The sequence below is a fragment of the Lissotriton helveticus genome, chromosome 2_1 (genome assembly GCF_964261635.1).
Source record: "Lissotriton helveticus chromosome 2_1, aLisHel1.1, whole genome shotgun sequence".
Classification (NCBI taxonomy): Eukaryota; Metazoa; Chordata; class Amphibia; order Caudata; family Salamandridae; genus Lissotriton; species Lissotriton helveticus.
The window spans coordinates 92,494,636-92,518,211 of NC_136059.1; the positions used below are offsets into that span (position 1 = coordinate 92,494,636).

At 47.7% G+C, this 23,576-nt stretch overlaps 1 protein-coding gene across 1 annotated transcript in view; it reads right to left on the bottom strand.

Moving 5' to 3' along the window:
* The window catches only part of LOC144817742 (uncharacterized), a 262,795-nt gene that overhangs the window by 83,813 nt on the left and 155,406 nt on the right, over window positions 1–23,576 (bottom strand). The window contains exon 3 of the mRNA XM_078674521.1: window positions 18,465–18,596. Within this exon, the coding sequence (XP_078530647.1) occupies window positions 18,465–18,596 (132 nt within the window). The remainder of the gene's footprint in view (window positions 1–18,464; window positions 18,597–23,576) is intronic.

The following is a 23,576-nucleotide window of genomic DNA, read 5'->3' on the forward strand; positions in this document are numbered from 1 at the left end:
TTGGGAGGTGAAAGGAATGGGAGAGGGGAAAGGGGCGGACGGATATTATTTTTAATGGTAATGATGTTGTCCCGAAAATGAGTATTTAATGCATCACATAGATCCTGGGTGGGCAAGGGGGGGAGGGTGACCCGGTCGGGAAGAGAGAGCTTGTTGACAATGGAAAATATGTCTTTTGCCTTGGAGGCTGAATCCATTATTTTACAAGAGAAATAAGTTGTTTTTGCCTCGAGAATAGAGGATTTATAGGTTTTTAGGAGGTTCATGAACTCAAGTTTAAGGAGTGGATCATAGTTACGACGCCATCGGCGTTCGGCCTGGCGAAGAGCCAGTTTATCGAGTTTTAATTGATCAGTGAACCACCGCTGAGCATCATGGGGGCGCATAGATTTTATAGTTTTTAATGGGGCTACAGTGTTGCAAGTCGACGACAGCCATTGCTCAAGGATAACAGCTTGATGGGTGGCTGAGCCGGAGAGCAAAGGAACTGTGGATGCCAGCGTGGAGTGCAATTCTGTCAAGTTAGCTTTCTTCCAATTGCGAGCCTAAACGTTAGTTGTAGGGAGGGGGCGGCAGGGAAGAGACAAATCAACAGAAAAAGAAATAAAGTAGTGATCTGACCAAGAGCAGGGAGTCACTAAGGGGGGGGGAATGTCGAGGTTTGATGTCCAAACCTGGTCCAAGATGTGACCCTTACAATGAGTAGATGTCGTGATGAATTGGCGGCAGTTCATGCTAGCCAGGAGATCCGAGAATTCTTCCGATAGCCGGCTTTCCCGAGGGTCGGAGGGCCAATAATTAGAGTCGCCAATAATGATGACTTTGGCGTTGTTGATAATTAGTTGGGAAATCAGAGCGCCGACCTGTTGTGGGAAGGAGGGCATATAAGCAGGAGGTCTATACATGAGGGCACAAATAAGGGAAGATCTGGTAGAACCAAGTTTGATTACAAGAGTTTGTGTATTGGGAATCGCAGTGCAGGCTAAGGTAGAAAAGAAGTGTTCTTTGCGAATGATGGCTGTAACCCCACCACCAGCTTGTCCCCCTGGGCGGTTGGAATGTATAATATAATAGCCAGTGGGAATGGCAGCGAGGATGTCAGGAGCGGAATCATCGGTCAGCCATGTTTCCGATAAAAGTAAAATATCCACGGCGCTATCATCTAAAAGATGGAAAATTTCCAACTGGTGTTTCACCATCGACCGGGTATTAAGATACAGAACTGTCAAGGGGAGCGTTCCTGAAGGTAACTGGGTAGAGGGCAATGGTGCAGGTTCAGAATGTGTAGGGGAAAGATCAGGAATTAATGCAACAGAGGAAGTTAGAATGCCACAGTCCAGGGCTGCCCTAATGGCGTGCGGCGATAGGGGCACTGCATGCCGAAAAGCTAATAGATCGGCAGACGAATATGTGACAGTTTGGGCAGAGTGAGTGGCCGCTGGGCGCGACCGGCCGCAGACGGGCGGAGATGGGCGCAGATGGGCTGGACTTCGGCGCTCCCGCTGCGCTCGGACGCTGCGCTTCCGCCATATCACCATAATATGTTAATCCTAGATGAGCCACTAGACCGCTAACCTGCGATGTGTAGGTGCAGGGCGGAAGTGGTATTGGGAAAGCGGAAATGGCGCTCGAGAAGGCGGCCCTCCGCACAAACGGCACTATGCCGGGGCGGAACGGGGCCAAGAGCGATATGGAGGCAGGTAAGAGGCACTCAGAAAGATATACAGTCTGTTGCAGTTAAAAACACAACACACAGTAATTTTCCAAACACAGTTTAAACACAGTTTTAAAATGCAGCTATTAATCAGCTATAACGTAAAATGGCAAGAGCAAACATCAGCAGCCTCAGTCGCCGCGTCTGGATTATCTGCTTGCATCCACACCTACTCAGGCGCTCGTCACCAGTGTGGACATGGGGGTAGCCTCACTTTCTGATCACGCACCAGTGACAATGGTCCTCTCTTTTCCTGCACTACAGCGATCACGTAGGGTCTGGCGTCTAAGGGAGACACTGCTACATCGGGAGGAGGTTGTTTCCAAGATACAGCGCGCTATCGTAGATTACCTCTCAAATAATAACAACAACACAGACACTACGCTTGCCACACAGTGGGCTGCACTAAAGGCGGTTCTCCGGGGGGAGTTCATTGCAATCTCGGCGGCGGAGAATGTAGAGCGTCAGGGCAAGAGGGACAAACTTACACAGAACACTAGAGAACTCAAACACATGCACCGGAGGACAGGGGCCCCGAGAATTAGGCGGCAGTTGAAGGCGGCGCGGCAACAGTTAGCGGCACTAGACCTAGATCGGGTGGAATTTGCGGTTCTGAGACTGTGCCATGTATACTACACTGGGGGAGACAGGTGCGGGCGCCTACTTGCGCAAAAACTGCGGGAGGTGACGCAGCGGCGGGCGGTTCAGCAGATCCTTCAGGCTGACGGCACACGGGTCACGGAGGACCATGACATTGCTAGCTCCTTCAGTAACTTCTATGCAGATCTCTATTCCGCTGACCCCCCTGCTGACCAGGATGAGGCCGACTTTCTGGCCTCAGTCCCCCTTCCGGCCCTCTCACAGGTCCAGGCGGAACAACTGGACGGAGATATACGGCCAGAGGAAGTAATTTCCGCCATCTCCTGCCTCAAAATAGCGAAATCTCCAGGTCCAGATGGCTTCCCGGTGAGATTTTATAAAACATTCTGTGCCGAGGTTGCCCCACTGCTCGCGCGCCTCTTTACCTTCTTTTTGGAGCCGGGAGCGGTCCCTACGGAACTTTTGGTGGCCTCTATTGATGTTATACCCAAACCAGGAAAAGACCGTACGCACTGTGGGGCATATAGACCTATTTTCCTACTCAATGTAGATCTCAAACTTTACTCTGGGATTTTAGCATCACGACTGGCTCTGCATATGGGATGCCTGGTGGATCCGGATCAGTCCGGGTTTATAACGGAGTGCCAGATCTCCGATAATACTAAACGGGCCTTCCACATGATGTTGGCCATCGACGCCGAGAAGGCGTTTGATAGGGTGAACTGGCCCTACCTGGAGAAGGTCCTGGGGAGGGCGGGTCTGGGTCCAAAGTTTAACGCCCGGGTGATGAACTGCTACAAATTCCCGACGGCTACGTTCCGGGTTAATGGGTACACATCTCCCTGATTGGCTATTGAGAGAGGTACGAGGCAGTGGTGCCCACTGTCGCCCCTGCTTTTTGCCCTCTATATGGAACCCCTTGCGCAATTTATGAGATTGAACCCGAGAGTAATGGGGATCAAGTTCGGGGGCTATGTTCACACCATCAGCTTATATGCTGATGACGTTCTGATCTCGCTTTCTCATCCGGGGGAATCACTGCCGGCGTGTCTTGAGGACTTGGAGGTCTTTGGCCGGGTATCTGGGTTCAAAGTCAATATGAACAAATCGGTGGCCCTTGATCTGTCCCTCGAGGTCCACTCAAACTCTCCTGCAGGACACGTTCCCCATCCAGTGGGCGTCGGAGGCGGTGCCATACCTCGGGATACAGCTTGCTCCTTCTCTTTCAGAGTCTGTCGCTATCAATTACACCCACCTACGACAGAAAATAAGGCGGGAGTTGGGGCAGTGAAAACACTACCCAGGAGCCGGTGAAGCCCTCGGGGGACCCGCGCGATGAGCCCTGTCGAGGCGGAGCTCTGAGTCCAGCGGGCGCCCCTTGATGTGATTGAACAGTTCCCTCGCGAACAGAAACAGATCCTTGGTTGCATCAGTCAGTGCCACATTTCTGATGTGGATATTATGCCTCCTCGAACGGTTCTCCAAGTCCTCCATGTGCAGTTGGAGGTCCACTTGCTGGTCATGGAGGCGTACAACATTTGTTGCAGAGCTGCAAGCTCAGTGTCTTTATTGTCGCTCTTGTTCTCCAGGTCGGCCACCCGTTCACCGAGCCCATCCACATCCCGTCGCACGTCTCTGATTTCGCTGGCAAATTCCGCTTTCAAGGTATGAATGTCTTCCCTTAGCGACGTGAAGAGGGACTCTAAGAATGCTTGGGTGATGGGCTCCGAGCCGGCCTCCACCTCCGATGTCACCTGTATGGAAGCAGACGCCATGGCGTCGCGTTGCTGGGCCGCTTGTAGCTTTTGCAAAGAGCTCTTTCACAGATTTATCCTTGCGGCCTCTAGTATTGGATATCGCCCACCGCTAGTTCCCGTGCCGTCCGCAGGCACCGATCTACCGTTCACAGCGCTATCTGCCCAGGTAGTGCCGAACCGTCACCCACAACCAGACCGCCGACCCTCCGGCCAAGGTAGTCCCCCCCCTTCCTCAAAGAGTGAAGCCGAGGTCACCAGCCGCCGTCCGCAGCAGGGCCGTTCACCATGCGCTCCTCTCTGCCAGCCTGCCCGGTGCGGATCGGTTCGTTGCCACCAGCAGCACAGCTCCTGCCGAGACTCTCGCCCCGAGCAACTACAAGGCCGCCCAGTCCGACCAGCATCACCTTCAGTCTCTTGACCGGCCTCTGCAATCCAGGGGCCAAGGCCCCGTTTATGGCGGGACGTCGCTCTCCTCCCAGCAGGCCCTCACAGACAGCGACTAAGCCCTCTTGTAGCACGACGTATCCAGGGCCCAATGGCCAGTCAATCACCCGCTCCACAGACAGGCCTGAGCCCCTCAAGGCCCACAGCGTCCCAGCTCCTTCACCACCAGGCCCAGGGGCAGCCAAGCGTCTCAGCGCCTGGGGGGCGACGTGCTCCTGCGGGCCCTACGATCGAGGGACTCACTGAGTTGCCTGCCTCGGCTTGCGCCCCACAAGCCTTTTCAAAGTAGCAGACACCCCTCAGATCACCTTGCCGGTCATCGGTGCAGGCATGCAAAAGCACGGGGGCCGTCTCCCGAGCTCGGCAGCTGATCTTCCCACGTTCCGTCACACCGGGCCCCCCGCCGCTCACCTGGCTCGAAGTCTCCCCGCCCCGCTACAGGCCTCCCTCGGGGCACAGGGCGTCTCGCACGGCACCTACCGGTACCTCGCTGCTGCGCCTCCCGGCGCGGTCCGCTCCGGGCTCAAAATGGCGGCCGGGTGCACCCCCGGCCATCCTCCACAGGCCGCAACAGATGTTCCTTAGCGGCCCGACCTCCTCAGCCTGCCGCCGTCAGGGTCCCGCGCTCGGGGGCACTCCTCCGCTCCCGGACCAAGCTGATTCCAGAGCTCGCTCGCGGCCCGCTCCTGCCGCCCTTCCCACCTGCTGCAGGCCCAGGCGCGGCCGCGGCACAGTCACCTCCGAAGCCGCAGCTCAGGGACGCTTTGCGGTCGTTCTGGCGGCACCGAAGGCACCGCGGGCACTTCCAAGCGCCGGGCACTCAGGACCTCACGTACTAGCACCCCGGTGAAGCCGGGACTCGATGCTGTACAGGCCATCGGCGGGAGCAAGGAAGACCTCCGTCTGCTCACGCCGCCATCTTGGCCACGCACCCCTAGTCTTGATTTTCAACTACTTTTATAGACTACTCCCATTTATCTGGCTGGTAAGTACTCTTGCCACTGCCCTTCAAACTCTTCTCACTTAAACCCCTTTTTGGACAATCTTCATAACAACCAATCAATCTCCTTGCACCCATCTGAAATACCCTTCAACAAAATCTCCCACCAAAACCCTGGCGATCTGCTCTCAAACCTTACCTCCTGAACTATGAATTATGCCAACATTCACACATCTAGCTTAGTAATCTCGCCTTAATGCCACCTCACCCCTCAGAGGCTTAATGTATTCTATGTTATCCAGAAGTTCTGCTAATGTACGAACTGTATTGATTTATTGTCCAACTCCAGCCTCCTTACACCTTACGCTACAGTTTTACATTTACACACAATTGTGAAATTATGTACTGTTCGTTTACTGGGTACTGTGTTTCTTGTAGAAATATAGAGATTATGTACTCAAAATATAATAAAGGCCCAAATGGAAGTGAGAGGCAGTATTTATGTGGGCAACAAATGTAAAAGGTTGGAGGGAGCTGTGTATAGACAATATAAATTGCTGGAAACAAGCAGAGATCAACCCCCTGTTGAAGAAACCATTCGCCAACCCGACAGACCACAAGAACTTCTCTCCCTCCTCCTCTTCCCAGTCAAGGTCATTGAGAAGGCCATCAACGCCCAGCACTCCGAGATCATCAAAGAGAACCAAGTCCTGGATATCTCTCAATCCCGCTTCCGAAGCAAACACAGCACCAAGATCGCACTCTTTGTCGCCACCGACGACATCCGCTCCCTCCTCAACCACGTCAAAACAGCAGCCCTCATCCTACTGGAGCTCTCGGCCGCCTTCGATACCGTCTCCCACCGCAACCTAATCATGAGACTCCACAACGCTGGCATCTGCGACAAGTCTCTGGACTGGATCCACTCCTTCGTTACCGGCGAACACAGAGAGTCAGACGAACAAGTTACTTACCTTCGGTAACGCTTTTTCTGGTAGATACAATATCTGCCTGTGGATTCCTCACCTTGTGAATATCCCCTTTGCGTCAGCAACATTCGGAAATTCTTTTGTAGCCTCGCGCCGACGTGGACTCGGACGTCACAGAGGCACGGCATCGCTCGCGACTCCGCTGACGTCACCGACGCCTACAATAGGCCCACGCCGGCGTGATGACATCAGTTCCGCCCTTTTTTCCGTGCCATCGAGGCACACGGACGGACCAATGACAGTAGACATATACATAGTATACACAATACCAATAACAAGGTAACACACACAGTGTGAAGCAAATGCAATAAAACATTTGAAACAAAGACTCCTTGACAATAAGATAATACATTACAGAAACTCTGGCATAGAAGAGTGGACAACGGGGAGGCGGGTGGGTCAGTGAGGAATCCACAGGCAGATATTGTATCTACCAGAAAAAGCGTTACCGAAGGTAAGTAACTTGTTCTTCTGATAGATACATCTGCCGTGTGGATTCCTCACCTTGTGAATAAAGTCCCACAGCAGTCCCCACTCCCGGAGGAGGGTGTCCACTCTGCTATACCAGGAAATCTTGGAGGACAGAGCGCGCAAAGTTGCCGTCCCTCCTCACCTCGGTATCCAAGCAGTAGTGCTTTGCGAAAGTTTGGAGGGAGGCCCAAGTCGCGGCTCTGCAAATGTCCTCAACTAGAACACCTCTAGAAAAAGCAGATGTAGCAGACTTTGCTCTAGTAGAATGTGCTCTAATACCCTCAGGAGGGTCCTTACCCGCCAGAGAGTAGCAAATCTTGATGCACAGGATTATCCATCTGGAAAGTGTGCGCTTGTGCACCGCTCTGCCCTTCTTACAGCCAGCAAAACCCACGAAGAGCTGATCATCAATGCGATAGTCTTTAGTCCTATCAAGATAGAAACTAACAGCTCTCTTTGGGTCCAAGCGATGAAGCCTCTCCTCCTCCTTGGAAGGGTGTGGGGGAGGATAGAAAGTAGGAAGGGTAATGGATTGACCTAGGTGGAAGGGAGTTACCACCTTAGGCAGAAAAGCAGCCCTGGTCCTGAGAACCATTCTTTCAGCATGGATGGACAAGAATGGGGGCTTGGAGCTAAGAGCCTGAAGCTCACTTACCCTCCTTGCCGAGGTAATAGCAACGAGGAAGACAGTTTTAAGGGTAAGAAGCCTCATGGGACACCTGTGCAAGGGCTCGAAGGGAAAACCCATCAAAAAGGTCAGCACAAGATTCAAATCCCAATGAGGAACAACGAAAGGAGTTGGAGGGAACTTATTAGTGAGGCCCTTCAAAAACCTTAAAACCACAGGAGACTTGAAAAGAGAAGGCTGGTCAGGCAGACAGAGAAATGCCGACAGCGCTGAAAGGTAACCTTTCACCGTGGCAACAGGAAGTCCCTGTTGCGCCAGAGAAAGAGCAAACTGGAGGACATCAGACAAATGGGCTCTCAAAGGGTCAACATCCCTCTCCCTGCACCAAGAAACAAATTTAGACCACCTATAAGAATAGATGGACTTAGTGGAGTCAAGCCTGGTGACAAGATGACATCCGCCTGATGTGGTGGGAGAGAGAAAGAACTCAGGTTGCCCCGTTCAATCTCCAGGCATGAAGGTGTAAGGTCTGGAGGTGGGGGTGTAGAACCTGCCCCTCCATCTGAGAGAGGAGGTCTGCCCTGTGAGGGAGACGGAGCGGCGGGTGAGAGGAGAGGTGGAGAAGGTCTGAGTACCACACCCTTCTTGGCCAATCTGGGGCGACCAAAATGACTTGGGCCCGGTCTTGGCGAATCTTCCTCAGAACCCGAGGAATCAAGGGTATGGGAGGAAACGCGTAAAGGAGTTGATCTCCCCAACTCAACTGAAACGCGTCCCCCAAGGCTCCTTGCAACGGATACTGGAGACTGCAGAATGACAGGCAGTGAGCATTCTCGTGAGTGGCGAACAGGTCCACCCGAGGAGTCCCCCACATCCGAAAGATGTCGAAAACCACCTCCGGGTGAAGCCTCCACTCGTGGTCGGCAGAGAACTGCCGACTGAGACTGTCTGCACGAACGTTCTGAACCCCAGCCAGATGATTTGCCATCAGACAAATCTGATGGTCCTGAACCCAGGACCAGAGACGCAGAGCCTCTTTGCAGAGACTCTGCGACCCTACTCCTCCCTGTTTGTTGATGTACCACATCGCGGTCGTGTTGTCCGTCAGGACCTGAACCGACTGACCGCGAAGGGAAGGGAGGAAGGCCTTGAGTGCCAGACGTATTGCCCGTAATTCCAGAAGGTTGATGTGAAGTAACCTTTCTTCCGGAGACCAAAGACCCTTGACCTCCAGGTCCCCCAGATGAGCACCCCACCCTAGAGTGGATGCATCCGCAATCACTGTGGCAACCGATGGAGGAAGTTGAAAAGGCTTTCCTTGCGACAGATTGCCTTCCACGCTCCACCAAGTTAGATCCGCTGCAGTTTCTCTGGAGATCCTCACAGACTCCCCGAGATCTCCGTTGTGCTGATACCACTGCCTGCGGAGGCACCACTGGAGTGCCCTCATGTGCCAGCGTGCATGGTTGACCAATAGAATGCAAGAAGCCATCAGACCGAGCAGGCGAAGAACCTTCAGGACTGGAACGACCGCTCCATTGTAGAACAGAGGAATCATTGCCTGTATGTCGTGAATCCTTTGAGGTGGAGGGAATGCACGACAAACAGTAGTGTCCAGTACCGCACCTATGAACAGGTTGCGCTGGGAGGGCACCAGGTGAGATTTGGGTACATTTATCGAAAAACCCAACCTGTGCAACAATTGAGTTGTCTCTTGCAGATGATTGAGCACCTTCTCCGGCGACTCCGCTTTGATCAGCCAGTCGTCCAGATAAGGGAACACATGTATCCCCGATCTCCTGAGATGTGCTGCCACCACCGCCATCACCTTGGTAAAGACTCGAGGCGCAGTAGTAAGACCAAACGGAAGGACCGCAAACTGGTAATGTTGCGACCCCACCGTAAAACGGAGATACTTTCTGTGCGACTTCAAGATGGGAATATGAAAATACGCATCCTGCAAGTCGATCGACACCATCCAGTCTTCTTCCAGCAGCGCTTGAAGAACTTGTGCAAGAGTGAGCATTTTGAACTTTTCCTGCTTCAGGTAAAGGTTCAAAATCCTGAGGTCCAGGATTGGCCGAAGCCTGCCATCTTTCTTGGGGATCAGAAAATACCGGGAGTAGCACCCCTGACCCCTTTCCTGCTCTGGAACCACCTCTATCGCACCTTTTCGGAACAAAGCCAGGACTTCTTCCTGCAGGAGAAGCAGGTGGTCCTCTGAGCAATACCCCTGGCAAGGAGGGTAATTGGGAGGGAATTCCTGGAAAGGAAGTGCATACCCATTCTCCACAAGATTGAGAACCCAAAGATCCGATGTTATCAATTCCCAATCTTGTTGAAAATGGGTAAGCCGGCCCCCCACTGGGCCCACATGATCCAGAATGGCGGATCTAGGGCTGCTTTGCTGCTGTGGTTGGGGGTTGGGATGAGGAAGAGGAGGAAGAAGAGGAAGCGTTACGGCCTCGAGCTCGGGACCTTTGTTTGCCTCTATAAGCTCTGTAGAAAGAGTTTTGCTGTTGTTGTGGCTGTTGCTGGGTTGACTTATAGCTTCGAAAAGAAGATCTGCCAAATCCTCTTGAGCGTCTGACAAAAGTGCCTCTGCTCTGAAGACCCAACGACTTTGCTGTTGCTCTGCTATCCTTAAAACGCTCTAAAGCAGCGTCTGCCTTCTTCCCAAATAATCCAGAGCCGTCAAAAGGAAGGTCCAACAATGCAGCCTGGACATCAGTGGAAAACTCACTAGATTTGAGCCATGCGGCTCTCCTTGTCGCAACTGAAGAGCCCATGATCCTTGCCACAGAATCAGCTGTATCTAATCCACTTTGGATAACCTGTTTTGCTGCAGCTTGAGTATCAGAAAGTACTTCTTGAAAGTCTTTCCTATCTTCTTCAGGTATTTTGGGAACTAATTGTTTCACCGTGTCCATAAGAGCATGGATATAACGCCCCATCAAGCAGGTTGCATTAGTGGATTTTAAGGCCATACTGGCAGATGAAAAGACCTTCTTAGCAGTTTGATCTTGCTTCCTGGACTCTTTATCTGCAGGAACCTGCGGAAATGCCCCCGTAGATTTTTTGGAACAGGCAGCCTGTACCACTAAACTTTCCGGCAGAGGATGAGAAGTTAAAAATTCCGGATCCTCAGGAGCTGCCCTATACCTCCTAGCCACAGCTCTAGACACAGCAGGAGCGGATACAGGATTTTTCCAAATCTCTAAAATAGGTTCCTTTAAGGCATCATTAAAAGGTAGTAGAGGCTCAGTCACTGAAGAAGGAGAGTGAAGAACTTCAGTAAGCAGATTAGATTTAAATTCTGCAGATGGTAAAGTAATGTTTAACAAATTTGCAGCTTTCTTTATTACCAAATGATAAGGAGTCACATCCTTTGAGGGTTCATTTGAAAATGAAACAAAGTCCCATTCAGGTGACAGTTCAAGGCCACTAGCTACAGATAGGTCCTCAAAAAGATCCTAAGAATCTTGTAGTTCACCTTCCTCCAGATTTTCACCTCTAAATCTTTCCTCTTCCATTAATCTTTGGGCTTCACGTCTAGATCTCATCTTAACATTCGAAGCCGCTGGATCCGCAACCAACTCCGACGGAGCCGCAGCCCGCGTCGAACTCGACGTCGGATGAGGAAGTTCTCGACGTCGATCAGGGTTCGGCATCATAGATGATGGAATTGGAGTCGATGGAATCGGAGTCATCGATCTCGGCGTCGATGGCTTCGGAGTCGAAGGCCTCGCCGGAGTCGGAAAATGCCACTGCGGCGCCGGAGCCGGCATGAAAGGCATAAAGGGCGCAGGTGCATAGGATTGAGGAATACCCAGACCATATGCCATTGGACACATAGGACCAGTAGGAGTCCCAGAGGGATACATAGCCCTTGAATAGATTCCGAACATCGCATTCAGGAAGTGCGAAGGGTCTTGACCTGGAGCCGGGAAGGCTGGGTATGAACCCCCAGGTTGTTCTTGAGGTCTTGGAGTCGATACGACGTCGACTTCTTCCTCTAGTTGGTGTACCGGAGTCGTATGACCTTCGGTATCAGAGCTCCACCCTCACCAACCTCTTCCTCCTCACCTTCATCCTCCCGATCTGAAGGATGGGATTGGTTCGGAGATGGTACATTCTTCGGCTTCGGTGAACTCGGCGAGTTCGCATGCGATGCCTCAATCTCGACATCGTGATCCTCCGAAGCCGACGAAACTGCTTTCTCGACCAGTCTTACTTGCGACTTCGGTTTGGAACCCGACTCCTTCCTCGATCGATGTCGGGACTCATGGGTTCTCTTTTTATGCTTCTTTCTTGAAGACCTTGAAGCATGGGCCGAGGATGAATCGGACCTCGACCGAGCCCTTACAGCCCTACCCAAGAACCGGTGAGTATATCTGCGTCTCGGTGAGACAGCAGTTCACCACCTGGTTCCGGCAGAGAGGGGTAGGTCGTTCCAACTACATCGTTGGACTCATGGGGAGTATGTCTGGATCTGGGAGCAGCCTCGACCCGACCTACAGTGACGTGGAAGTTAGGCTCTTGGTTAATGCAGCAGCTGACTGTGGTGCGAGACAAGCCTCCTGATTTGGAGCTGGTCTACCATAGTGCTGTTAGTGAGCACTTGGGAGCGGCAGGGCCTTGTCCGCCAGCTGGGTGTCTTCTCCTCTTTCCAGGGGGTATTGGCCTGGCAGGTGTGGGCGGTGTCATTCCCCTTAGTAGCTCGGACCTTCAGGGAGCCTTTAACTTGCTCGATGCCGGGAAATGTGCGCCAGAGCAGACGCGGCGCTCCCCTGACTTACTACCGGCAACTTGCTATTGTTTCAGGGGTGTCAGGTTACTATATGTATTCAGCATCCTATACCCAATAACTAATTATTGATGTTTCCTTAGGGCAAACCAGCTGGACACTGTTGAAGCGAGACTCATAGAATTTTTAGGTGAGTCCCAAAGCCCCCTACCGGCCTCTGCCGCTTGCAGCTACCGTTGATGAATGAATGAATGAATAAATGAATGAATGAATGAATAAATACGCATTTATATTGCACATGGCTACCCTGGGGCATCCCAGCGCATTCAGGGCAGCTAGAGTTTCACCACCACTCATGGGAAAAGAAAGGTCTTCAGCAATTTCCTGAAGTGGAGATAATTGGGTTCAAGACGGGGGGAGTCGGTTCCACAGTTTTGCCGCATGAAGCATGAATCTTCGACCACCCATATGTGCCCGACAAATTCTAGGGACTGACAGAAACTTTTTATTGTAGGATCTGAGTGTCCGAGAGACCTGATGAAGTTGAATCATCGGCAGGATCACCGAGGGTCCGTTGCCGGTGATGGATTTGTGTACAGTGCCCATGGCTTTAAACCAGATTCTTTGTTGCACAGGGAGCCAGTGCAACTGACAGAGCGCTGACTTAGCTGAGGTGCGCCTCGGAACATTCAGTAGAAATCGCGCAGCACAATTCTGGACAACTTGTAAGATCTTAATAGTCCCCTGTGGAGCGCCCAGATAGATTGCAGTATAGTAATCAAGTCGCGATAAAATAAGGGCTTGCACCAGCAGACGTCTGGCGTCAAAGGGAAGAAGTGGCAAGATCTTCCTCAACAATCTAATCAGGCCATAGCAAGTGGCAGCCACTTTGCGCTATTGTACAGAGAAACTAAGATTGGAGTCCAGCAAAACACCCAGACTCTTAATTTGTTTCTTTGGTAGAGGGGGGAGGGCCTATACAGCTTGGTCACCACGGATCTAGGTTGGGGGGAGCAGCATGTCCTAATACCATGACTTCGGTCTTAGAACCATTAAGTTTGAGGAAGGAAGAATCCATCCACTTAACTACGATAACCAGACAGGATTTAAGATTCTTATCATTCATATCATGCTGGCTAAGGGACACCACCAGCTGGAGTATCGTCAGCATAAGTGACCAGCTGGACCCCCCCCAGGGAAGCACAATGTCTGCAAGGGGCCGCATGTAGATGTTGAACATGGTGGGGCTTAAGGAAGATCCCTGGGGGACACCATACTGTAAAGGGGTCTGTCTTGAAAGAACCTCATCTTCAAAGACCATGAATGATCTATCGGAGAGGAAGGACTGCAGCCACTTAAGGGCAGTTCCCGCTACCCCCACCTCCATCAATCTTTCAATCAGAATGCGGTGATTTACCGTATCGAAGGCTGCGCTGAGATCTAGCAAGATGATGGCAGCGCAGCCTCCGGTACCTACAATTTTCCTTGCTTCTTCCACCACAGCAAGGAGGGCCGTCTCCGTGCCCTGCTTACTTCTGAATCCAGTCTGAGTGGGGTGTGAAGCATTATTGTTCTTCACATAGGCTGCCAATATGGAGTTAACATGTTTTTCGGCCAATTTGCTTATGCCAGGGAGTAAAGAAATTGGGCGATAGTTGGCCCAGTCCCCAGGGTCTAAGTTTTTTTTTTTTAGCAGTGCTTTGATTCTTGCTTGCTTCCATAGCAGAGGAACCCGTCCAGCCGCCAGGGAGGCATTAATTACATTCCGGATGACTGGGTATACAATCTCTGACACTAATTTAAGAATGGAGGGGGGGCGCGACATCAGCTGGAGATCCCGACTTAAGGTTCTCCAGGAGACGCTGTGAGTCAGATAGAATAAGGGGGGTGGAAACTTCCAGCCTGGCATATGGGAGAGGGGTGGAAAGTTGCATATCAATATCCAATTGTGGGAATTGCAAATAAATGTTAGCCACCTTAGAGGCAAAGAAATTTGCAATTTCGTCACACCGCTCTTGAATACTCGAAGGGTCAGGAAGAGGGCTAGGAGGAGTAATAAGTGATTTAAAAATTTAAAAAAAATTCCCTAGGGGTGTTAGAGGCCAGCACAATCTTATCCTGATAGTAGCTGGATTGGGCAGCCTTTATTTCGTCTTTGTACACTGAGTGCCGTTCTATAGTTCGCCCTACTTGATTCAGAGAAATCTTTCCTCCATTTCCGTTCAGACTGCTTACAGGATTGTTTAAGTATTCTGAGTTCGGGCGTATACCAAGCTTTCTTGTTGGAGCCAGCTTGATGACAGAAATGTTTCTTCGGTAGGGTAAGATCTAAAGAAGAGTCCGGCCAGCTATTGAAGTCATCATTGGCCTTGATGGGGTTGGTACAAGGTACGGGGATGGAGTTGTTAAGATTCATTGCCCACTCTTCCACTAAGAGTTTGGACTATGTCCGGCCCAGCTTATTGGATTTTGTAGAGGATTGGGGGAGAGCCTCGGGAGTCCAGACAATGGAAAGTAATGAGTGGTCTGACCAGAGTACTAAAATGGTGTTCTTCAAGGTAATGTTATCTAAATTAGTAAACAAAGGATCGAGTAAGTGGCCAGCTTTGTGGGTGAGGCCAGTTACGATTTGTTTGAAGTAAAAGGATTCAAGTCCTGCCACGAGATCTCGAGAGGGAGGAGACTCTAGTTCATCTAGGTGAATATTAAAGTCACCAAGAATTGAAAAGTTAGGAGTGTGGCTAGCCAGATTTATAGCAGTACCTAGGAGGTCATTACAAAATTTAGTGTGTCCTCCAGGAGGGCGATAAAGGAGGATGCCTGAGAAGGTACAGGTGGGAGCGAAAGAAATGGCAAAGGAAAGGCTCTCGCAGTCCGCCAAGGAGCCCTTAGTTGATCTGCAGCTATAAATATTTTTAAATATAATAACAATACCGCCTCCCCGACCATACTCCCGATCCTGTCTGGCCAAGGTATAGTTAGAAGGGAGAGCCTGGACCACATCTGCATCGGAGGCCGTATTTGTCCAAGTCTGGGTAAGGAAGAGAACATCAGGGCATCTGTCCTCTAGCAGCAGGTGGATTTCATTAGCGTGCTTGGGCAGGGATCGACAGTTGAGATGCAGGAGGGAAAAGTATATGGTCTCTCTAGTAACCGAGGGAGGAGATTCAGGAGGTATAAGTGTGAAGGAGCAAAAAGGACAGTGAGGACAGTAATTACCTTCCTCCTTTAATGGCATTACATGCAAACAAACATCCCTCGGATTATCTCTGTACGCCAACAGTGCATCCTTGCTGTAGCAGATATTACCTGGGAGAGTTCGGCCAGGGGTTCCTGCCCCTGGCCCCGTCCTGGCGCAGACGGGCTTGCCTCTGGCGCGCCCGCTGCGCGCTTGCATTTCCCTGATTAAAAACTATGGGCTAACAGCCTTGCCCAGCAAATAGAGCGCCTCCCCAAAATGGCGGCAACTAATGAGCGAGTGCCTGCCTTCCTCAGCCAAGATGGCGCGGCCAAGTGTGGAGAGTGTGTGTTCCCGCTCAAACGGCGGGTGCAAGGAAGTAGTTTTAAGATGCGGGTAAGTGGATGTGTTCCGTCTAGTATTCAAACAGAAGACACAATAGCAGCAAAATTAAATTAAAAAGAGCAAAACCGCTCGTACCCCAATTTAAAAACCAGCCGATCGCTGCAGTTCTTTCTTGTCAAACCGCGAGGTCGCAGTGCAATTCTACTGTCCTCTTTGCTGATTTTAAATCGTATCTTTATCCTTTAATAGAGAGCTCCACATAGCGCGGTTCTCTGATCACATGTCGTTATCACACTCGGTCTCCTGGAGTCGGGCGTGTCTGAAACTAACGTTGCGTGTTTCTACACACAGCGATTTATACGCTATTATAAGGAGTCTTTTTGTAATACAGGATACTCGATTTAACTTTGTGTTGTAGGTGGTGAGATAGATTCAAGAACACTTACTCTGGGTATTTAAACCCTTCTCTCCTTGGTTACTTCCGACTGGAAGTCCCTTGAAATACATATATGTGCAACATTATTGTCCTGATGATGGTCCTGAGGATCTTATGGACCAACAAAGGACCGAAACGTCGACGCCCAACACCGTTTTGCTTTTATGTTAATTTCTGTGATTATAAATTTGATGATTTGTCACGTGGAATTTATGTTATGTATGGTATTTCATTCATCCATACTCCAAGCAAAAGGTGTCTTATACACTACTACCAATTGATTTCAGAATTTTTGTATATGTTCGTTGCCATGTTGTAATTATAAGAAAGTTAAATAGTATATAAAAAAGTGCAAAAGTCTAATTAAATAATCTTTTGGATACTTTTTGGTATTTGTGTAAATCTCCCTGCACTTCTGGACCAATGATCGCTGTTGTGACATCACCAAATTGAAATTGTAATTATTTCTAAAAAATTCCTTGGGGGACAATTTATATTTTGTGAGCAATCCACTTCTGGCATTTAACGTACAGGTCCTGGGTACAGTTTGTATCATATACTAGGTAATTACAGGTATATGTTAATTAGGTGTATCCCACTTTCACCATGGTGAACGTGCAAGCGTTTGATCACTGGTTAACAGGGATAAAGTGTACAGAGTTCTACAGCCAGCACAAATATAGGGTCCAGCAAAAGGCAAAAAACCAGGATGACCACACAGAAAAGGCAGATTTTCTACAACACGATGGGTACAATATCCGGTATTTGGAAGGTACAGGATGTTACTGTACAATAGCACTATCTTTTTTTCAAGATGTCCATGCATCCTGCTGATAGCTTGTGGTAGCTGCTTTGCATGTACCTTTCATCAGGCTCAGTCAGAAGAGCTAAACATCTTCAATAGCCTGCCTAGCAACTTCGGCGTGCTTTCTGTTCCAGCTGGAGGATACCTCCATCAACATGCTCAGGGTTTAGTGAACACAATCATTTTCAACTTTTACCAGCATCAGTACTGTTTTGGCGTAAACTGATATTATTGGGAAAGTATATAGACTGTGTATAAAAACAAGGTACTCCCCTTGGACTTGTTTTCTGAAAACATAGAGGAATTCCCTTGGCATTTTGGTTTGATTGTAGACTGCCTCCAAAAGAAACTTTTTGCCTGGAACTCGGACAATTATATTATTGTGAATCCTATAGATTGAGTAGGACATCTGCGATTACCTAGACATCCAGCTGTACTTTCTGGTAAGAAGACCCAGCACCTCAGTTGTCTATGTTCTGGCACACGTAAATCCTCTACACATTTAAAGACCGCCTTGTACTGACATCAGGAAAAATGGCAAAGCACCTAATTGACAATATCAATTTTCTATGCTATCTGATAACTGGAATGTGAAAGTATGCATCTTAGATGTTAAAAGCCCCCTACCAATTCCCTTTTTAAAATGGAAGTTGGATTAGAGTCATAAACGTTCCAGGTAATCGCATCCGTAGCAGTAGGAATCTTTTTAAATGTATGTCAGTATCATATATACAGAGTTTAAGCGACACGCTCCCCCACCCAGATATCCCAAATTCAAAAGACCCGATTCACTAAAATAGCTGAACAGCTGTAAAAACAGCTTTAATTAAGCAATGTGTCCATTATTCTAGGCCAATCACTACATAATAAAAGTATGCACAGCCACATAAAACACATGCTGTAATCTTTTACTGTATCACTATATATGGATCCCTCAATCCAGGTACCTGAAACTACCTTCGGTGTGTAAATTTAGTCGAGCACTAAAGTTGTGAACTGGGGAGTTCTCTCTTGTTTCACTAACGAGTAATATTGCAGGTTCCATTTTTTTCAGGTTACATTTCACAAATTAACCATTGACAAAGGGCCTTGCCTTTTATTTTAATCAAAGTAACTTTTTTAAAATCCTTAAGAACGGCATTTGCAAATGTTCAATTATGTACTTCACTTTTACATTTTTATCCTTTTTCCAAAGTTCTTTGGTGTTAAAATAGTACAAGAATAGGTGAACTAGTGCTCGATAAACATTGCTGGCATCAAATTACGACAAGAGTATAGAGATTATTCGTATATCATATGTGCAAATAACATGAACAAACTTTTAAAAACCTTGAAGCAAAATAGTTTTATTTTGTACAAAATAAATCCAATGGCCAAATCATCCGGAAATTATGAGAAAAAATGACTTACTTCATTTTCACTGAATAAAATCAGTGTGTCACAACTTTCTCCGCAAATCTTGTATAGATTTGTCTCATGTTTTCCATTAGGGGGCAATCCATAAACATGAATGATTTTTTGGAGACTTTCTTTGCTCTTTAACTGTGGGAATAAATGAGAATGTGCCTTTAATAGACAGTCAAGCAGTCTTTTTAACAACATTAAAGGTGGGACTGTATAATTAAAAAGCCCAACCTTACTTTTAAACATGATGAAACTCACAATATAGAAAAAGCATAGGTACCAAAAACAGCATTGTAATCACAAAGGCAAATATCTTATTTTATAACTAGAGCACACAGTTTCTGGTATTTATTTTTTTAAATTTCAGTCTGATCCAGTTAGATTATTTTAGATCTTATCAGTTAGTTTTTGCATGTATTTCCTTCACTTCTGAGAGAAACTGCAGTTACAAATAGTATAGTGCCTCATTTACCTTCAGTATACAAGTATTCTCACGGTTTATTGCCTGCAGAGTTAAAGTGCTGTAAGAAGCCGAATGTGATACATTAATCTGAAATCAGTAGCGCAAGCTCACATACATATCCTTACTATGTTTTGCTCAAAACTGTCATCAATTATTCAATTAACACAGAAAACATGTAGCCCCTAGCGTCTGAACAAAGCTATGCTTCTCGGGCTAGATCGAATAAGAGTGAAATTGACGTGCATGGAGTTGCTTTTACCCACAGCCACTGGAATTATGCGACAGGAGATGGGTTCACGAAATTATGCAGCAAGATAAAGCAAATTATACAGCGCAATGCCGCACATTTTGTTACTTCATTATTTTGTCATTTTTACACTTGTTAACCCTTTCTGGACATTGGCTGCACCTCAGTTTAACACCCAAATATACCAATAAGCAACAGAAAGGTGACCAGTCAAGATTTGCAAATGGGCTTTCACTGCGCGGACAACATAGTTGCTTTTTAAGTGACTTTTGAACCGTTTGAGCTAGAAACAACTTTTTGTTAAAACCTGCAGATTATGCAGCTGATGATGGATTATGTGGCAAATGCAGCAAATATATAATTATGTAAAAAATGCTGCAACCACACAATCACATAATTCCAGTGGCCCTGCTTTTACCCATTCTGAATTGACATTGATGGTATTTTCCCCAATCAAGAGCTGTAACAATGAGGCTGGAAATGTAAAATGCTATTGTCACTTTTTAGCTCGGCATCGATGGCGCTTAAAGACTTACCACAAAAGTAAGAAGATTATTTGTTACAGTATGAGCTTGGAAAGGATGGGTTTATACCAAACTTACAAACTCTGTTTGAGGTGGGCAGATATAAAGTGTTGGTGATGTTGCAGATGTGCTTCACATAAAGGAGAGTCAATTGCAAAAACAAGGTGTTGGATGGAATGCCTGAATTAATCCCAGCCACTGGTAATTACTTTCTGGCCGCATCCCAACCCACAGTTTTTTTGCCAACATGACACCTCAATTTGGACCCAGCCATATGCAAATCAGTCCTGACCCTGCTCCATTTGGAACCATCCAGCCCAAACTGCCAGGCCAAGACCTCCCTGAACCGAATATAAGGAGCGTAGGAACAGTTTTGCCCTTTTAATTGTCTCTTCAGCCAACTATAGCTTGATTCTGGTGGCACAGTGAGCACAGAACCCACTTCTGGGCATACCCTCACACTTAAGGCATCAACTGCAACAACAAGGTGATGGATGCAATGCTTGAATTAATCTCAGCCATTGGCAATCGCTCAGGGCTGCATCCGAATCCATCGTTTTTCCCCCAACATGCCATCTCAGTCTTGACCCTGCTCGAATGGGAAGAGTTCAGCCTGACGTGCCAAGCCAGGTCCTCCATGAACCAGAATATAAGCAACCTAGGGCCGGTGTTGCCCGATTATGGGCTCTTCAGCCATGTATAGCTTATAATAATAATAATAATCTTTATTCGGTTTTTTAGCGTTTGCAAAACCATAAAAGATGTCATAAAATACAAACATTCACAGAAAAAAAGTACAATTGAATATACAATTAAAAAATGAAGATGTCAACAGTTTACATGGAATATGAATTGGTCATTTGTTTTAAAGATTATTTCTGTGCCTCATGATGCACTTTAGGAAATTTAGTACATGGTACACAGTAGATTCAGAGTCCAAAGATTGAAGTGCCAACATAGCTGGACGGCATTGTCTGTAACCCCATTTTTTGAATAGAGGGATGAGCCATATTTTTCGATGGGAGTGGAAAAATTTGCAAAACAGTATTGTGTGGATGGTGGTCTGTTGGGAAAGATCATCACATGGGCACGGGTCCATCTGAATATTCCAGTTATTTTTTTCCGGAAATGTCACTAATCTGAAAAAAAGGTTCATTCTGAACCTTGTTAGGAGCCTCTTTTCATATGCGGTGATGTCTAAGGTCAAATATAGCTGAATTTTCGGAGACTGCTGTATCATAATTGCGTGCATAACAGATTTTTTTGCGATCGACGAAGACAATCTCAGGGATTCCAGGTGGCTCAATGCGGTTTGCTTCAGATCTTTTTTGGATATATCATTTAGGGTTTCTGGTTTGTAGTAATATTGCTGTAAACCCAGGTCGGTAAAAAAGTGTCTTACATAGGAGAGCCAAGCTATTTTATTGGCATGGTCCAAGTCCATAGTGTCCTGTAAGATGCTTTTGGTCAGGTTATTTTTTTCCAACAACCAGACTCGCCTCCAAAGCATAAGTGGTTGAATTTTAATTAAGTCTTCGATATATGAGATTCCCAATTCTATGTGTGAGGCATAAGTGGAGGTGCCTCGTGGAGTTGATAAAAGGAATCTCATGAAGATGTTTTCTTCTTTTTGTATAGAGCCAGTGGGTGTATGTCCCCAGATCCCTGCACCGTATAGTGCGATGGCTTGGCATTTCGCAGCGTAAATCTGTAGCAGTTCTACTGGAGGTCTTTTTCCGAGTTTATTTGAGAATTTCATCAGCGCTATGATCGCTCGTTTAAATAGATGTCTCCTGGCCTCAACCGCCGCTTTCCAGTTTAGGGCGTCATCTATCATGATACCCAAGTAGGGATATTGTGAGGTCTTTTCAATTTTTTGATTTTTCAGAAAGATGGACTTATTTGGTTTTCTTGGTCCACCAACCACCATAACAAAAGTTTTTTTGATGTTAATGTGCAAGTCCAAGGCACCCATGAAATCTGCGTATTTAGTTAAAGATTTCTGCAGTTCAATGGGGGTTCAAGCTAAAATGACTGCGTCGTCCGCATAGAGTAGCGCGGGAATCAAGCGATCTTTTGCTCTTGGAAGGTCCCTCCCTCCTCTCAACATGGACTCTTCTAGGCCGTTGGTATAGAGAGAGAAGAGGAAGGGAGCCAGGACGCAGCCTTGCCTCACTCCCCGCTCTACTCTGAATTGAGCCGTCAGTTCTCCTCTTGTCCCATACCTCACTCTCGCAGTGGCTTCACTGTAAAGCTCCCTTAAAAAGTCCAAGAGGGGAGGATCTACCCCCATTGCGCTCAGCAGTGACCAAAGCTTAGCATGTGAAACGCAATCGAAAGCGGAGGACAGATCCACATATACCATATAAATGGCACCAGATTTAGCGTGGGTGTATTTAGATGTTAACAGGCTTAGATTTAGGGCCTGTTCGATGGTTCCAAAGCCCTCCCTGAAGCCAAACTGTAGGTGCGATAGGATGTTTTTGTCTTTTACCCATTGTTGTAGCTTTTCAAGGAGGACTCTGCCAACTAATTTGCCCAAGGAGTCGAGGAGGGAGATTGGTCGATAACACTTAGTGTCTTGTCGATCCCCCTTCTTATAGATTGGGACCATGATGGAAGATGACCATGAATCTAACAGGCCGAGTTTCGTTGTTGCTATACAAACTCTTGTAATTATTGGTACCCACAGATCGGGAAGATGTTTGAATAAATCGACTGGGACCCCGTCGGGGCCGGGGGCTTTCCCACCCTTGCTTGAAGATAGCGCCATTTCAAAGTCCTGCAGATCAACCTCCAGTAATATAGGATAGACTACTGGATTGATGTTAGACTGGGGATCTTCAGTATTGGGTTGCAATTTGAAATTTTTTGAAAAGTGGTTCACCCACATGTCCTCGTCAATAGCCACGTCTATTTTTGGGGCGTTGGAGTCGGTTAGCGAGGGGGATTTGACTATTTTCCAGAATGCCTGGCTGTCTTTCTGAAGGGCACTCTTGTGCAAAGCATTCCATAAGGATTGTTTTAATTCTTTTTTCCTTGTGCTTCTGGCAATATTATACTCCCGTCGAAGAGCTTGGATGTTTGTTTTATCTCTGTTTGGATTTCCGAGAGCTTTCCTCAGATTGGTCTGCGCTTTAGTACAGTCTCGGTTGAACCAACCTATGGAGCTTCTCTTATTTTGATTAGGAGTTTTGGTTAGCAATTTTTTGGCTTGTTCTATTATTAGGTTGAAGTTTTCCAAGATTTGATTAGGCTCCGCGTGAGGGTCGAGACAGTTCAAGATGTTGTTATAAGCGGATGTTACTAACCGTTTTGTGAGAATATTGGGGTCCACTTTTTCCCATTTTAACGTAAATCCATTACTTTTACCCAGTTCGAGCCTGTTCTGCGTTAGCGTGTTTGCTATGGTTGCCATTAATGTTCTTGGTTGGTTTGTTTGAAGGTTTAGGCTCAATGCGGAGTGATCACTGAGATTGTTTTCCAAGATTTTGATGTTATTAATTTGATCTTTCAAGCCTTCAGCGACTATTACGTAGTCCACGGTCGTCTCGTGGCCCCTTCCTCTGTAAGTGGTTTCTAGTTTATTATTAGACTCTTGGATGGGGTTGATGATTTGCAAATCCAGATTGGAAAGTATTTTGTTCATAGCTGGCCCCACTCCTGAATGGATAAAGTGGACTAGAGGGTTGTCGTGTTCGTCGACCATTCCGCAGGTGTCGTTTTTGGGGCAGGGATGAAGGTTAAAATCTCCTCCCCAGATTACATGGGCATTTTCCTTTTTCTGTTTGGGGTGGCAGTGTTCGATTATTTTTTCTTCAATTAGGGAAAGAACGTTCAAAAAGTTATCATCCTCTAAGTTGTTATATATGTTAATTATAGTG